This window comes from Solanum lycopersicum, chromosome 10 (assembly GCF_036512215.1).
Source record: "Solanum lycopersicum chromosome 10, SLM_r2.1".
NCBI lineage: Eukaryota > Viridiplantae > Streptophyta > Magnoliopsida > Solanales > Solanaceae > Solanum > Solanum lycopersicum.
Genome location: NC_090809.1, coordinates 26054760 through 26071987, shown reverse-complemented (window position 1 = coordinate 26071987; position 17228 = coordinate 26054760). Strand labels below are relative to the sequence as shown.

At 41.9% G+C, this 17228-nt stretch overlaps 1 protein-coding gene across 1 annotated transcript; it reads left to right on the top strand.

The window, feature by feature from the left end:
* Positions 1-2780: 2780 nt before the first annotated feature.
* On the top strand, positions 2781-4976 carry LOC138338776 (uncharacterized). The gene is made up of 2 exons (XM_069289863.1): positions 2781-3935; positions 4281-4976. Exons 1-2 carry the CDS (start codon positions 2781-2783, stop codon positions 4974-4976), a joined length of 1851 nt encoding a protein of 616 aa, XP_069145964.1.
* The last annotated feature ends 12252 nt before the right edge of the window (positions 4977-17228 follow it).

Genomic DNA, 17228 nt, shown 5'->3' with positions numbered 1-17228 from the left:
CTTGTACCCCCACATAGATTGCATGAGATACGGCCGGGACCCACACTTGTGGACCTCGAGGGATGCCTAACACCTTCCCCTCGAGGTAATTTGAACCCTTACCCTAATTCTCTGGCTCGTTGACCTTAGTTACACTTAGTTAGGTTAGATAGGTGCCCTAACGCGCCTTAATTCGTTAGGTGGCGACTCTCAAACTCAAAATCTCAAAAGAGTTGTTAGGTCGTGCACAAAACCCATTTTCTGCGAAAATGGGGCGCGACAGAATGGCGACTCCGCTGGGGATATTAGGTTCTTACCATTACGTGTTAATTGCTTATTTATGTGGGGTTTATTTTATTTTTGTCATTTCATTATTTGTTAGGTGCTTACTATGTTTAGCTTATTTTGTTGCCTTAGTTATTATCTCCTCTCCATGTTCCTCCCTTTCCCTTTTCCTTAATTGTTTATCATGTTTCACCTCTTCCCTTTCCCCTTATTTGTTTACATGTTTAGTCTCGTATCTTCTTGCTTTATTTGTGTAGCTTTCATATCTTTATATGTTTACTTTCCTTTATTTATGCTTATTTATTTATTGTTTATAAACTGCCTACCGTTTTCCAATTTAAATGCTAAATGTTTATTGCTTTGATAATTGGCATCCCGCTCATACTTCCCCCAATTGGGACCCTCTTCCTTTTTTATTTTGTTCTCGTGATGTTGTGCCTTTGCACCTCTCACAACTACTCCATCTTATTCAAATACCCATTATAGAGAGTCGGCATATGCGTGGACGTAGTGGATAGTTTTACTACCGCGAAGCCACGAGCCTCTCACATAGAATCCCTTTCAAGTCCGTGTCAAGCCACTCTTAGAAGTCCTGGTTAAGTCATACATGCTGCATAAGCCCTAGGAGGTTTGACCCTTGGTGTCAATTCATGTAATTAGTAGCCACCCTCTCGTCTAAAGGGCCCCAACACCCTTAGACAAATTGCATATTTATGTGTCAACGTGATCATAATAATTAAATCAAGTCAACATTGCCAAAATGGAGTTTAGAAGTTATTTGTTACTTTGTTTGCAGAGTCATGGCTTACCCTCACTTTCCCAACACGCAAATGGTGATCAAAGTTAATCCCATTTTGAAGACTTGGTGGAAAGATATTCAAAAAAATCAAGAGTTAGAAGCAAATGAATTGTTAGGCGGCCTCACTGCTTTGATCTCCGTAGAGTTAGGTCGTCACTTAATCAAGGCATTGTTGAAATTCTGGGACACTGAGAGGTTAGTCTTCAAGTTCAGGGATTTTGAGCTAAACCCAACAATAGAAGAAGTTGGAGGATTCATGGGTCTCGCATACAAAGAGTTGGAAATGATTGTTCCACACAAGCCAAGTCCAAGATCTTTTCTGAAGCAAATGGGCATGTGTCATAATCTAAATCTACTTTGTCTGAAAGAAGGTTGGATTTCTTTAGAGTTCTTATATTCACGCTTTGGGGATGAGGAAGGTCATCAAAACTTTCATAGAGAATTTGCTTGCTCTTCTGCAAAATGGGAAAGGTATCGTCTTAATGCATTCGCTGTCACCCTATTAGGCTCATTGGTTTTTCCTAGAGAAGGAGGAAAGATCCACACCGGCTTATGTTATGTGGTTCGTATGTTGGCTCGAGGTGGGAAAACCTTGGTCCCCATGATACTTGCAGAAATTCTAAGGGCTTTGACTGCATGCACCAAAGGCAAAAGATACTTTGAGGGGTGCAACTTTCTGCTGCAACTTTGGGCCGTCGAACATTTCTACCAAAGAGCTAATAAAGTAGACATTATTAGAGGGACTATGGGGAACAAAATTATCAACCATCCCCTAAGGATGAAACATTTTACCTCCCCTGTGGCGACAGAAGACTGGTTCACATACCTAAAGGAGCGCTCAGCCGTTGAAATCCAATGGAAGTATTATTGGTTGAAGCCACGACGTGCCATCATAAGAGGAAATGAACTTTACTTCATTGAGCTTATCGGTTTGAATGGTGTGCAACCATACGCACCACTTCGATTCCTTTGACAATTCGGACAGATCCAAATGATACCTCTGCGATCCCACATGAGCCACTATGGATATGACTTTGGGTCAGAATTACCGCAAGTGAACACCATACTGCGAAGATGGAAGAATGTGATAACTATCGATGTTCAAGAGCACCGACCCTTCTGCACGCCTGAATATTATGCATGGCTTTTAGAAGATGCAGAGCATAGAGATTTGAGTGAAGGAGGTCTTCCTGGTTTTGGCGATGAAAAAGAGAGAAGATGGGCTCGCAACCTCCTCAATACTGATTATGACATTACCCCAGAAATGAAGAAGCAGATTGTGCCTAACATTGGAGAGCAACATGATTAAAGTTTTTATTATTATTTATTTCTCTTTACTCCCCATATGTTATCCCTAGCCCTTTAGTTATCTTTAGATTGATGTAATAAACAGAAATTATTTCAATAATCGAAAGTTGTTCTATTGTCTAACTCTAAACTCCAAATTGGCAAATAAGGCTTGAATTAATTATTATGCATCACTTATGTGTCGCTTAGGCCTACCTCTGGCTCAACGAGGTTCCTTGCAATTAGGGCGTTTATTTCAAAACAACGTGTTGATATTATGATATTATCCTAACCCCTAACTCTTTTCTTTTGATTCTATTGTTTTCCCATTTCCCAAGGTTGATCTGTCCTTCATCCTGGCACATACACGATCAAAAGGGACCCTCCTTCTCCTTCTTCTCAAAGAGCAAGCTCAAAAGACAAAGGAAAAATGGTTGACGACAACAGCACCACTGAAAGGGTAGAAGCTTCTGAGGGAGGACAACTTCATAGTAATCTTATCCTAAGACTCGAGCGCAAGATTTCGCAATTGGAAGAAGAGGTAGCCAGCATGCGTGATTTGGCCAAGTTGTCTATCTCTCTTGGAACCCAATTTGGAGAAAACATAGACAATCCTCCTAATCAAACAGCCACGCCAGACAATCCTCCAATCCATATATCCCCACCTGAACCCACTCGTCCAAATGCCTTTCCACCACCCCACGCCCAAAATACCCAATTTCCATTTCACCACTATTACCAACATACCAAACCAACTGTCCCAGAAATAACCCCAAACACAAATATCCCATATACTTTTGGGAACAACAATCCCATATATGTTGAAATTGCCCCTCTAACTCATGACCTCCATGAATCAGAGTCCCATCAGAAAGACATCCTAATAAAAACCCTGATTGAGAGATTAGACAACTTGACCAACAGGGTACAACACGTGGAAGGAAACAAAAAGTTGGGAGGATTGGGCTATGAGGATCTGTGCATGCATCCTGATGTGGAACTGCCCGAAGAATACAAGCTTCCGAAGTTTGAGACGTTCAATGGCATTGGGGATCCCAATGCCCACCTACGAATGTATTGCGACAAACTTGTAGGGGTGGGGAGAGATGAGAGGATACTCATGAAGTTGTTCATGAGGAGTCTTACTGGGGAGGCCCTATCATGGTACATTGAGCAAGACTCGCGGAAATGGATAAAATGGGTTGATATGGCAACTGACTTCATGAATAGGTTTGGTTTCAATATTGAAAATGCACCTGATTGGTTTTACATTCAGAACCTAAAGAAGAAACCGAGTGAATCCTTCAGAGAATATGCCATAAGATGGAGGTCTGAGGCGGCTAGGGCCAGACCCCCTATGGAAGAATCTCAAATGAAAGACTATTTCATCCGTGCCCAAGAACCACAATACTATGACCGAATGATGCTGGTGGCTGAAAAGAGTTTCGCTGAAATCATCAAACTAGGCGAAAGAATTGAAGAAGGCATAAAGAATGGGACTATCATCAACTTGGAGGCTTTACAAGCAACCAACAAGGCTTTGCAATCTGGTGGAATGATAGAGAGTCGAAAGAAAACAGGTTCTGTAATGATGGCTCATGGAACTAGGACCCCTTTGAGGCACAAGACAACAAACCCACCACCATCCCCATACCCTCACACCCCATACCCTCACACCCCATACCCTCAACATCCCTCAGCTCCACCCCCTATATCTCCCCAACCCATGCCAATATATTACCAAAATGCTCCTCCTCAATATTTGCATGCCTCATATCCTGTCTATAATGTTCAACCAACATACTTCCAAACTCCACCACCCACTCAAACACCAAATTACCGAAACAGACCTTCCTATGAAAGAAGACCTACAAAAACCTATACCCCTTTGGCTGAACCCATAGCACAACTTTATGAGAGACTGAAATAGGCTGGGTACGTCTCTCCAATTCCTGCATTACCTGTGGATGTTCGCGCGAAATGGTACGACCCTAACAAGGTCTGCGCCTACCATTCTGGGATGAAGGGCCACACTACCGAAGTTTGCAGAGCCCTTAAGGATAAGGTTCAAATGTTGATTGATACAAAAACCATCCAACTGAAAGATCCTACACCGAATGTTGCGAATAATCCTCTCCCTAACCATCAAGTCAACATGGTGGAAGCTGGTGGTGTCTGGGATTGGGTAGAATCTATCTGGGCCGTCGAAACAGAAGAAGCCATGCCTACCACTGCCCAAGCACCACTAATAGTGCAAGGACTCACCCCATTTGAAGTAGAAGTTGCTGCACCCAGACCACCGTTCGCTGTCTATAAGGCATCCGCCCCAATACAATGTGACACACATGCTGTACCTTGGGATTACAACAAAAGAGAAACAAATGTGGAAGAGACAGATGTTGCAACAGGGGTCACCAGATCTGGAAGAATTTACACTTCTGAAAATTTGGTTCAGGGAAGCTCTAGCAAATCCAAAGCACCAGTCATAGAGCTCGAGGATCAAAGTATTTGGAAAAAGGTTAAAGCTAAAGAATACTCTGTCATTGAGCAGCTGAGTAAAACCCCTTCCCAAATATCAATTCTGGAGCTACTGCAATCTTCCGAACTCATCGAGATGCCCTTCTGAAGATCCTTGGTGAAGCTTATGGCCCATCTAACATCACTCATGGAGAGGTATCCCAAATGGTGGGGCAGGTCTTTGAAGCTTACAAAATATCTTTTCACAAAGATGAGCTGCCAATCGAAGGAACAACTCACAATAAAGCTTTGTACATTTCGGTTCAGTATCAGGATAAAGTGATAAACAAAGCATTAGTTGATGCAGGTTCAAGTTTAAACATTTGCCCTATGAGCACACTGACGAGGCTGGGTGTGGATAGTGCAAAAATTCAGACATGGAAGATGAATGTGAGGGCATTTGACGGCTCTCAGAGAGGCACTATTGGGGAGATAACCTTGGACATGCTCATTGGTCCTGTCACTTTCCCCATAGCTTTCCAAATTTTGGACATCCCTTCATCGTACAACTTATTGTTGGGTCGTCCATGGATTCATATGGCTGGAGCGGTTCCATCTACTCTTCACCAATGCCTGAAGTTTGAATGGGATTACGAAGAGGTTGTGGTCCATGGGGAAAAAGGGCATCTTGTATACACAATTGTAGGAAGAGAGAATATGGATGGCGAAATGTACCATACAGTGGAGCTTGTTGGTAATATTGAGTTGCAACCTTGGTTTAGCCAAAAAATCATAGATATGATGGCCTGGTTCGGTTTCGAGCTTGGGAAAGGTTTGGGGGCTTAATTACAAGGGATAGTCGAACCTATACAGCCTATTTGACATTCCACCACTTTTGGTTTGGGTTATAAATACACCACCGAAGAATGGCTCGATTGGCGACCACCTAGAGATGGGTACTACTATCCATTGAAGAAACCCATACCGCCACTGTATCAATCATTTCGATCAGCAGGTTTCATGGGAGACAATATTGATGAGATCTCAGACGACTTGAAGGGGTTATCGCTAACCAAAGAAGAGGGGAAAGTTTGCAACGTCGTGATCAATGAGGAGGAGAAAGGGGGCCCTAGTGGAAGCAAGGAGGCAAAGATCAGCGTCAGCAACTGGACCTCGACTCCATCCAGACCTCGTCGAGCATCTGGGTAGCCTTGGAAGATGTTTTTCTATCAAGTTTTAATTCAAATAAAAGAGTTTTTAATAAATGTTTTAATTCCCGTCCCCTGTATTGCTTTCGAATGAGGACTTATGAAATTTTCAAATCTTTATCAATAAAGTTCTTTTCCCCATTTTTTGTCTTGTATTTAATTTTTTTTTCTATTTTTTTTCTCTCACCAGCAAAATTCATTATAAAAATGTCGAATCTGAGACTTTGGCATACAATGAGACTGCTCAACTTAACATTAATGACTTAGAAGAAGTCGAAGACAATGAGGTTCCCGAGGAGTTAATCAAAAGGGTTGAGGAATTCGAGGAAAAACCCAATCCAAATTTGGTAGAGACAGAAGTGGTGAATTTGGGAAATGCAGAGGAGATACAAGAAACCCGAGTAAGCATCCATATGACAAAAGAAGACAAGAAAGAGTATACCAAGTTTCTCGTAGAGAATAATGACATTTTTGTGTGGTCCTACGCAGACATGACAGGGCTAAGTACTTCAATCGTAGCCCATCGACTGCCCACTGATCCAGCATGTCCTTTGGTAAAACAGAAGCTGAGAAAATACAAGCCTGAAATGAGTTTGAAAATCAAAGAAGAAGTATCAAAGCAATTAGATGCTGGGATACTCCAAGTGACAGAATACCCAACTTGGCTTGCAAATGTCGTTCCAGTGCCCAAGAAAGACGGCAAGGTCAGAGTTTGCGTGGACTACCGAGATCTCAATAAAGCTAGCCCTAAAGATAACTTTCCATTACCAAACATACACATACTGATTGACAATTGTGCTAAGCACGAAACTCAGTCATTTGTGGATTGCTTTGCCGGCTATCATCAAATTGAGATGCAAAAAGACGACGCTGAGAAAACTGTCTTCATCACGCCGTGGGGCGTCTATAACTACAAGGTGATGCCTTTTGGATTAAAGAACGCTGGGGCTACGTACATGAGAGCGATGACTACTTTGTTCATGACATGATCCATAAGGAAATTGAAGTTTATGTGGATGATGTCATCATCAAATCAAAGGAAAGTTTAAATCACTTGGAGGATTTACGGAAATTCTTTGCCAGGCTACGCAAGTACAATCTGAAACTAAATCCGGCAAAATGTGTCTTTGGTGTGCCCACTGGAAAGCTTTTAGGTTTCATTGTCAGTCGTCGAGGTATATAATTGGACCCGTCGAAGATCAAAGCCATTCGTGATCTTCCCCAACCAAAGAGCAAGAAGGAGGTAATGAGTTTTTTAGGGCGACTTAACTACATCAGTCGTTTCATTGCTCAGTCTACTGTCTTCTGTGAACCTATCTTCAAGCTGTTAAAAAAGGATGCTGCAGTGAAATGGACAAGTGAATGTCAACAGGCATTCGACAAGATCAAAGACTATCTATCCAATCCTCCTGTATTGGTGCCACCAGAGTCAGGTAGACCATTACTTTTGTATATTTCAGTATTGGATAATGCTTTTAGTTGCATCTTGGGACAACACGATGAAACAGGGAGGAAGGAGCAAGCAATATATTATATGAGCAAGAAGTTCACATCGTGCGAAACTCGATACTCTCTATTAGAGCATACCTGTTGTGCTCTAACATGGGTTGCCCAAAAGTTACGACATTACTTCTCATCGCATACTACTTATCTGATTTCAAGGATGGATCCTTTGAAGTATATCTTTCAAAAGCCTATGCCCACAGGCAAACTGGCAAAGTGGCAGATACTGTTGAGCGAGTTTGACATAGTGTATGTCACGCAAAAAGCAGTGAAAGCACAGGCATTAGCAGACCATATGGCAGAGAATCCCGTGGATGATGATTACAGACCGCTGAAGACATACTTCCCAGATGAAGAGGTGGCTTTTGTGGGAGAGGACATTTCTGAAGAATATGATGGATGGAGAATGTTCTTTGATGGAGCTAAAAATCTGAATGGATGCGGCATCGGGGCTGTTTTGATCTCACCCACCGGGCAACATTATCCAGTATCAGCAAAACTCAGATTTCTTTGCTCAAATAATATGGCCAAATACGAAGCCTGCATACTAGGTCTTCGATGGGCGATCGACTTGGATGTCCAGGAAATGCTAATAATAGGGGATTCAGACCTATTGATCCATCAGGTTCGAGGTGATTGGGCAACAAAAAATCGAAAGTTGTTACCATATTTGGAGTGCGTGCACAGGCTATGTAAAAGGTTTGTCAAAACAGAATTTAGACATGTACCAAGGGTCCAAAATGAATTTGCAGACGCCTTAGCCACTCTGTCTTCTTTGATTCGACACCCTGATCACAATTACATCGATCCTATTCACATTCATACACATGAACAACCAGCTTATTGTTTCCATCTTGAGGAAGAGCTTGATGGAAAGCCCTGGTACGATGACATTAGAGGATATTTGAAGAGTGGTGAATACACAGAAGATGCAACAAATGTACAAAAGCGTACAATTCGAAGGTTAGCAACCCAATTCTTCTTAAGTGGGGAAATCCTCTATAGGAGAACTCCCGATTTGGGACTGCTAAGATGCGTCGAAGCAAGAGAGGCTCGCAGGCTGGTCGAAGAGATACATGCAGGCACCTGTGGCCCTCACATGAACGGTTTTACATTAGCAAAGAACATTCTGAGATCAGGATATTATTGGCTAACTATGGAGACAGACTGCATTCGCTATGTCCAGAAATGCCATCAATGTCAGACTCACGCAGATATGATTCGAGTACCTCCCAATGAACTCCATGTCACTAGTTCACCTTGGCCGTTCGCAGCATGGGGCATGGATGTCATTGGTCCAATCGAGCCAACAGCATCCAACGGGCACAAATTCATTCTTGTTGCAATTGACTATTTCACCAAGTGGGTTGAGGCCACCTCCCATAAATCAGTGACAAAGAAAGTTGTGGAGGACTTTGTCAAAAACAACATTATTTGTAGGTTTGGAATTCCTGAGTCAATCATCACCGATAACGGCACCAACCTAAACAGTGACCTGATGAGATCAATGTGTGAGAAGTTCAAGATCAGTCATCGAAACTCTACAGCATACAGGCCACAGATGAATGGGGCTGTTGAGGCGGCAAACAAAAACATCAAAAGGATATTGCGCAAGATGATCGATAATCACAAACACAGGCAGGAAAAGCTACCTTTCGCATTGTTGGGGTATCGTACCACAATCAGAACTGCCACAGGGGCCACACCTTACTTCTTAGTATACGGCACTGAAGCTGTGATACCCGCCGAAGTTGAGATACCTTCCCTAAGGATCATCCAAGAAGCAAAGTTGAGTGATGCTGATTGGATACAAGGTCGGGTAGAGAATTTGGCATTAATAGATGGAAGAAGAATTAACGCCATTTGTCATGGTCAGCTCTATCAGAATAGAATGGCCAGAGCTTTCAACAAGAAGGTTAAACCCAGACATTTCTCACCTGGGCAACTGGTTTTGAAGCGGATTTTTCCAAATCAAGACGAGGCAAAGGGTAAATTTTCACCAAATTGGCAAGGTCCGTACATAGTCTCTCAAGTACTGACAGGCGGAGCCCTCATACTTGCAGAAATGGATGGAGAAGTTTGGCCAAAACCTATCAATTAAGATTCTGTGAAAAAGTATTACATCTAGAGATTGATTCATGCTTTTTTGTAACTTGGAACTACGTCAGACCTGATTCCCGTTTAAGAGGGGATACGTAGGCGCTCCTATGGGGGTTCGGTCTTATTATAAATAAAACTTTCATTTCCCCCTTTTCTATTGATAACTGGGGCAGAATTTTTTAGAGGATCTCAAAAATTCCATTAAGATTTCTCTTGGCACATCCTCATACTGGGGCAAAATTTTTGAGTAAACTCAAAATTTCACCGAAAGTTTCTTCTCAACAAGCAGTCAGCTTACAACGAAGATTAAATGATAGCTCCACTTTTGAGTCAGACGTTGTAAAGTCTCAACCTATGCCATGGTCAAAGATTCGACATCAACTTTTATTAAAAATCTTTCAAAGTTTTTGTTTTTATTTTTTTCTCTCCTTTCCCCCTTTTTATGAAAAAAAAATAGACGCTCGAAGAGGTGTGGATGGCAAGTCAAAGGAGCACGCTGCGTCAAATCATGGATACAGATCAACCTTCCCCCCTTTAAACTAACTATTTTTCTTTGAATGTAGAAAATACAGGTACATATACAGAGGCAACTGCAACAATCAACATCACCACATTTGAGCCGACACATGACACTCGGTCCTTCCAATAAGGTAAACGCCCAAGCTACTATATGCCCTCAATGCAACTGCTGTGCTGACAAATCACATTATGCCCGATATTGCATCATTTTGTACCTACGCCTGATATCACACTATGCTCAAAGAACTACATCATTATGTTATGCCCGAGAATGCCGAAATGCATTATTACATGCGCTCGATATTATATGTGCCCGAAGAACACATTATTGCATATGCTCGATATTTTATGTGCCCGAGGAAATACATCATCGCATATGCCCAATATTGACTTATGCTCGAATTGCATTATTGCATGCGCTCGATATTTTATGTGCCCGAAGAAATACATTATTGCATGTGCTCGATATTTCATGTGCTCGAGGAAATACATCATCGCCTATGCCCAATATTGACTTATGCTCGAAGAATTGCATTATTGCACGCGCTCGATATTTTATGTGCCCGAAGAAACACATTATTGCATGGGCTCGATATGTCATGTGCCCGAGGAAATACATCATCGCATATGCCCAATATTGACTTATGATCGAAAAATTACATTGTTGCATGCTCTCGATATTTTATGTGCTCGAAGAAATGCACCATTACATATGCTCGATACTGCATGTGCCCGATATTACATTGTGCTCGAAGAAGTGCATCATTGCATTGTGCTCGATATTGCATGTGCCCGAAGAAATGTATCATCGCATTGTGCCCGAGACTTCATTGTGCCTGAAGTTTGCATAAGCTCAAGATTGCATCGTGCTCGAAGTTTACATGTGCCCGAATCAAATCAAGTCATAAGTATCAACAAATGTCAAAAACAGATACGCTCTCTTTACTCATTACTGATATCCCAAAGGCGTCATCCTCCAAAGGCATCATCTTTCATGGCCTGCGGACTTCATGTAATGGCCTGAGGACTTATTTTATGCATATCATGTTCCTAAGGCGTCATAGTCTAAAGGCATCATCCTCATGGCCTGCGGACATCATATCATGGCCTAAGGGTTTAATTTCTGTCTATCATAATCCGAAGGTGTCATAGTCTAAAGGCGTCATTTTCATGGCCTACAGACAACATTTTCATGACCTGAGGATACACCCTGCATATCATGGCCCTAGACATCATAGCCTAAGACGTCATTTTGCATGGTCTTAAGGCAAACATTCATGGTCAATATGGGAAATTGCATCATGTTTACATTTACCGCTTTTTCTGCTCTAATTACTCTACTACAAGTTACAGTTATGCTGATTACAGACAAAGCTGCTTTCTGAACGGCTATTCCCTCGCTTACAAACAAAGGCTCCGACAAATTCTTGGCTACTCGCACTATCGTTTCACTACTCATCTATCATTCAGGCTGCCATGAAGATATCTTCGGATTCAACTTGCCACTGTGACTTTCTATGTCTTCAGCTAGGCTCGTCCGCCTTACAATGGGACATCTAGGCTCGTCCGCCTTGCAATACGACATCTAGGCTCGTCCGCCTTACAATAGGACATTTAGGCTCGTCCGCCTTATAATGGGACATTTAGGCTCGTCCGCCTTAAAACGACATTTAGGTTTGTCCATCTTATAGGACATTTAGGCCGTCCACCTTAAAGGGACATTTAGGCTTGTCCGCCTCATAGGACATTTATGTTCGTCCGCTTTATAAGATATTTTGTTTGCTTTATAAGATATTTAGGCTGTCCGCCTTAAAACGACACTTAGGCTCGTCTGCCTTAAAATGACATTTAGACTTTCCTTATAACTAGATATTTTCGTCTACTGTTATATCTTTATAGTATCAAATCTATTGGAGTTTGATGTCATTCTTCAGAGATGGGTTCAATCCTTCGAGAAGTTGAAGACTATCAAGGCTTGCACTACGTCTCAAACAGATATGATTGATCGCCCTTGATTACAATTATCACGCTATCCTCTATCACAACAATGACTATATCGATTCTTCGCTTTTCATACTCCGAACCCTCGCTCAAAGGCTGATAGCCTTACTCTATCATGCTCTTCTCGCTTCTCTGTCACGCTCTTTCAGCCTCTCAATCTCTCTTTTCTCACTACTCTATTCTTATCCATTCAAGCCGATATCGTGCCTTTCAAACACCTTACCGCTCTTTCAACTTTTAAGAGTTTCATTTGCTCTTGAATCTAGAACTACACACGACCTGATTCTCGTATAACCAGAGATATGTAGGCGGCTTAATACCAAAGTCTCGATCGTACCCTTTTTTCAACTCTACTTTGCTTCAATTGATCCGCTGACATTTGTCATCGGTCGGACAAAAATCGGCTACTAAGTCAACGTTGGTTGCCTGACAATTCATTCTTCATTCTCAATCAACCAAGGGGCAGCTGTTGACACCCAATTTTGACCGAACTTTGACCATTTTTAGGAATACTATTCGATTAACTACGTATTTTAAATTTTAGAATTTTTAGTCGTCTTTGCTTGAAAATTATATATTTTAGTATGTTCTACTTTATAAAATTATCGTAGATATTATTAAAATATTTTAAAATTATTAATGAATTTCAAATGTTTCAAAGTTAAATAATTTTTACACTTTCCTTAGAATTATTTAAATTTTAGCCTATTCTATTCCAATTTCTTTCAATTCTAGCCACTCCAATTAAAATTTTATTACAATCATAGCCACCTCTTCCTTTTAATTCTAGCCAATTTTAATTGCAATTTTAGCCATTTCAATCCTCCAACCAATTTGATTTTAATTTTTCAACCTTTAATCTCATTCATCCATCTCAAATAATTCCTAGACCTAATCTTCGCCCTTCATTTCAAATTAGATCAACGGTTGAGATCAAATCCTCCTTTTAATCTATCAAATAACAAAACCTAAAATTTGTTCCCATTCTTCCCCTTTTTTTCTCTCTCCAGCCGCCCCCCACTCTTCTTCTCCCTCTCCCGTCGAACCTCCTCCCTCTCTCCCTTTTTCCGACCAGCCGTCCTCCTCTCCTCTCCCCCAGCAGTCGCCAGCCCTCCACTCTTCTCCCTCCCTCTCCCTGGCAGCCGCCACCTCCCCCTTAATCTCTTTCTCCCCTCGTTTCTTTTTTTTTTTTCTGGCGAAACGCCGCCACACTCCGCCTCTCTCTTCTCAGTTCTCCTCCCCTTCTCCGACCGGCGACCCCCTCTCTCCCCCACCCCATTCTTTCCCCGATATCACACTATGCTCAAAGAACTACATCATTATGTTATGCCCGAGAATGCCGAAATGCATTATTGCATGCGCTCGATATTTTATGTGCCCGAAGAAACACATTATTGCATGTGCTTGATATTTAATGTGCCCGAGGAAATACATCATCGAATATGCCCAATATTGACTTATGCTCGAAGAATTGCATTATTGCATGCGCTCGATATTTTATGTGCCCGAAGAAATACATTATTGCATGTGCTCGATATTTCATGTGCCCGAGGAAAGACATCATCGCATATGGCCAATATTGACTTATGCTCAAAGAATTGCATTATTGCATGCGCTCGATATTTTATGTGCCCGAAGAAACACATTATTGCATGGGCTCCATATGTCATGTGCCCGAGGAAATACATCATCGCATATGCCCAATATTGACTTATGATCGAAGAATTACATTGTTGCATGCTCTCGATATTTTATGTGCTCGAAGAAATGCACTATTACATATGCTCGATACTGCATGTGCCCGATATTACATTGTGCTCGAAGAAGTGCATCATTGCATTGTGCTCGATATTGCATGTGCCCGAAGAAATGCATCATTGCATGTGCCCGAAGAAATGCATCATCGCATTGTGCCCGAGACTTCATTGTGCCCGAAGTTTGCATAAGCTGAAGATTGCATCGTGCTCGAAGTTTATATGTGCCCGAATCAAATCAAGTCATAAGTATCAACAAATGTCAAAAACAGATACGCTCTTTTTACTCATTACTGATATCCCAAAGGCGTCATCCTCCAAAGGCATCATCTTTCATGGCCTGCGGACTTCATGTCATGGCCTGAGGACTTATTTTATGCATATCATGTTCCTAAGGCGTCATAGTCTAAAGGCATCATCCTCATGGCCTGCGAACATCATATCATGGCCTAAGGGTTTAATTTCTGTCTATCATAATCCGAAGGTGTCATAGTCTAAAGGCGTCATTGTCATGGCCTACAGACAACATTTTCATGACCCGAGGATACACCCTGCATATCATGGCCCTAGACATCATAGCCTAAGATGTCATTTTGCATGGTCTTAAGGCAAACATTCATGGTCAATATGGGAAATTGCATCATGTTTACATTTACCGCTTTTTCTGCTCTAATTACTCTACTACAAGTTACAGTTATGCTGATTACAGACAAAGCTGCTTTCTGAACGGCTATTCCCTCGCTTACAAACAAAGGCTCCGACAAATTCTTGGCTACTCGCACTATCGTTTCACTACTCATCTATCATTCAGGCTGCCATGAAGATATCTTCGGATTCAACTTGCCACTGTGACTTTCTATGTCTTCAGCTAGGATCGTCCGCCTTACAATGGGACATCTAGGCTCGTCCGCCTTACAATACGACATCTAGGCTCGTCCGCCTTACAATAGGAAATTTAGGCTCGTCCGCCTTACAATGGGACATTTAGGCTCGTCTGCCTTAAAACGACATTTAGGTTTGTCCATCTTATAGGACATTTAGGCCGTCCACCTTAAAGGGACATTTAGGCTTGTCCGCCTCATAGGACATTTATGTTCGTCCGCTTTATAAGATATTTTGTTCGCTTTATAAGATATTTAGGCTGTCCGCCTTAAAACGACACTTAGGCTCGTCTGCCTTAAAATAACATTTAGACTTTCCTTATAACTAGATATTTTCATCTACTGTTATATCTTTATAGTATCAAATCTATTGGAGTTTGACGTCATTCTTTAGAGATGGGTTCAATCCTTCGAGAAGTTGAAGACTATCAAGGCTTGCACTACGTCTCAAACAGATATGATCGATCGCCCTTGATTACAATTATCACGCTATCCTCTATCACAACAATGACTATATCGATTCTTCGCTTTTCATACTCCGAACCCTCGCTCAAAGGCTGATAGCCTTACTCTATCATGCTCTTCTCGCTTCTCTGTCACGCTCTTTCAGCCTCTCAATCTCTCTTTTCTCGCTACTCTATTCTTATCCATTCAAGCCGATATCGTGCCTTTCAAACACCTTACCGCTCTTTCAACTTTTAAGAGTTTCATTTGCTCTTGAATCTAGAACTACACACGACCTGATTCTCGTATAACCAGAGATATGTAGGCGGCTTAATACCAAAGTCTCGATCGTACCCTTTTTTCAACTCTACTTCGCTTCAATTGATCCGCTGACATTTGTCGTCGGTCGGACAAAAATCGGCTACTAAGTCAACGTTGGTTGCCTGACAATTCATTCTTCATTCTCAATCAACCAAGGGGCAGCTGTTGACACCCAATTTTGACCGAACTTTGACCATTTTTAGGAATACTATTCGATTAAATACGTATTTTAAATTTTAGAATTTTTAGTCGTCTTTGCTTGAAAATTATATATTTTAGTATGTTCTACTTTATAAAATTATCGTAGATATTATTAAAATATTTTAAAATTATTAATGAATTTCAAATGTTTCAAAGTTAAATAATTTTTACACTTGCCTTAGAATTATTTAAATTTTAGCCTATTCTATTCCAATTTCTTTCAATTCTAGCCACTCCAATTAAAATTTTATTACAATCATAGCCACCTCTTCCTTTCAATTCTAGCCAATTTTAATTGCAATTTTAGCCATTTCAATCCTCCAACCAATTTGATTTTAATTTTTCAACCTTTAATCTCATTCATCCATCTCAAATAATTCCTAGACCTAATCTTCGCCCTTCATATCAAATTAGATCAACGGTTGACATCAAATCCTCCTTTTAATCTATCAAATAACAAAACCTATTGTTCCCATTCTTCCCATTTTTTCCTCTCTCCAGCCGCCCCCACTCTTCTTCTCCCTCTCCTGTCGAACCTCCTCCCTCTCTCCCTTTTTCCGACCAGCCGTCCTCCTCTCCTCTCCCCCAGCAGTCGCCAGCCCTCCACTCTTCTCCCTCCCTCTCCCTGGCAGCCGCCACCTCCCCCTTAATCTCTTTCTCCCCTCATTTCTTTTTTTTTCCGGCGAAACGCCGCCACACTCCGCCTCTCTCTTCTCAGTTCCCCTCCCCTTCTCCGACCGGCGACCCTCTCTCTCCCCCACCCCATTCTTTCCGCCAACGAGCCCAGCAGCCGCTGGCAGCCATCGCGCCTCCCTTCATTTTTTTCATTTCTCCTCTTCTTCTCCCTTCTTCTCTGTCTCGTTTCCTCATCGCTGGAAGCGGTGCCTGGCGAGGAACAGCAGCGGCCAGCGGAGGCACAACAGTAGTACAGAGATGGCGGAACTCCGGTGAGTCTTCTCCTCTCTTCTCCTTCCTTTATTTTCTCTTCTTTCTGCAGGACGCCAGCAGGCTCCATCGGCGTTAACCAGCAGCATCCAACAGCCGCAGCCCTGGCCGGCGGCAGCCACCAGACGAGCAGCAGCGGCCATCAATAGCAGCAGCCAGGCGAGCAGCAGCTGCACAGGCAACCTCGACCCTCCCCCTCTCTTCTCTGATTTTCAGATGCTTCAACTCCAAATCCGGCGAGATCTCTAAACAGCTGCAACTTTAGACGACAACCAGCGGCTCCGACTCCGAATACGGCGAGCAATGATGGTGCAACTATGAGAAAAGTAAACAAGCTACAAGCTCTGGTAATTTGCTCAAATTTTAGATCCATCCATGGTACGTCCTTCTATTTAAACATTATTTTATCTCAGTTTTCTCAACATGATTATTACGTGAATTAAGGTGTTGCTTGCTCCAGAAAGGTGAAAAAAAAACCGTTTCATGTTAAAGTTTGAATTAATAGTTAAAAAAAAAAAATCGATACAAGAATTATGTTTGGTCA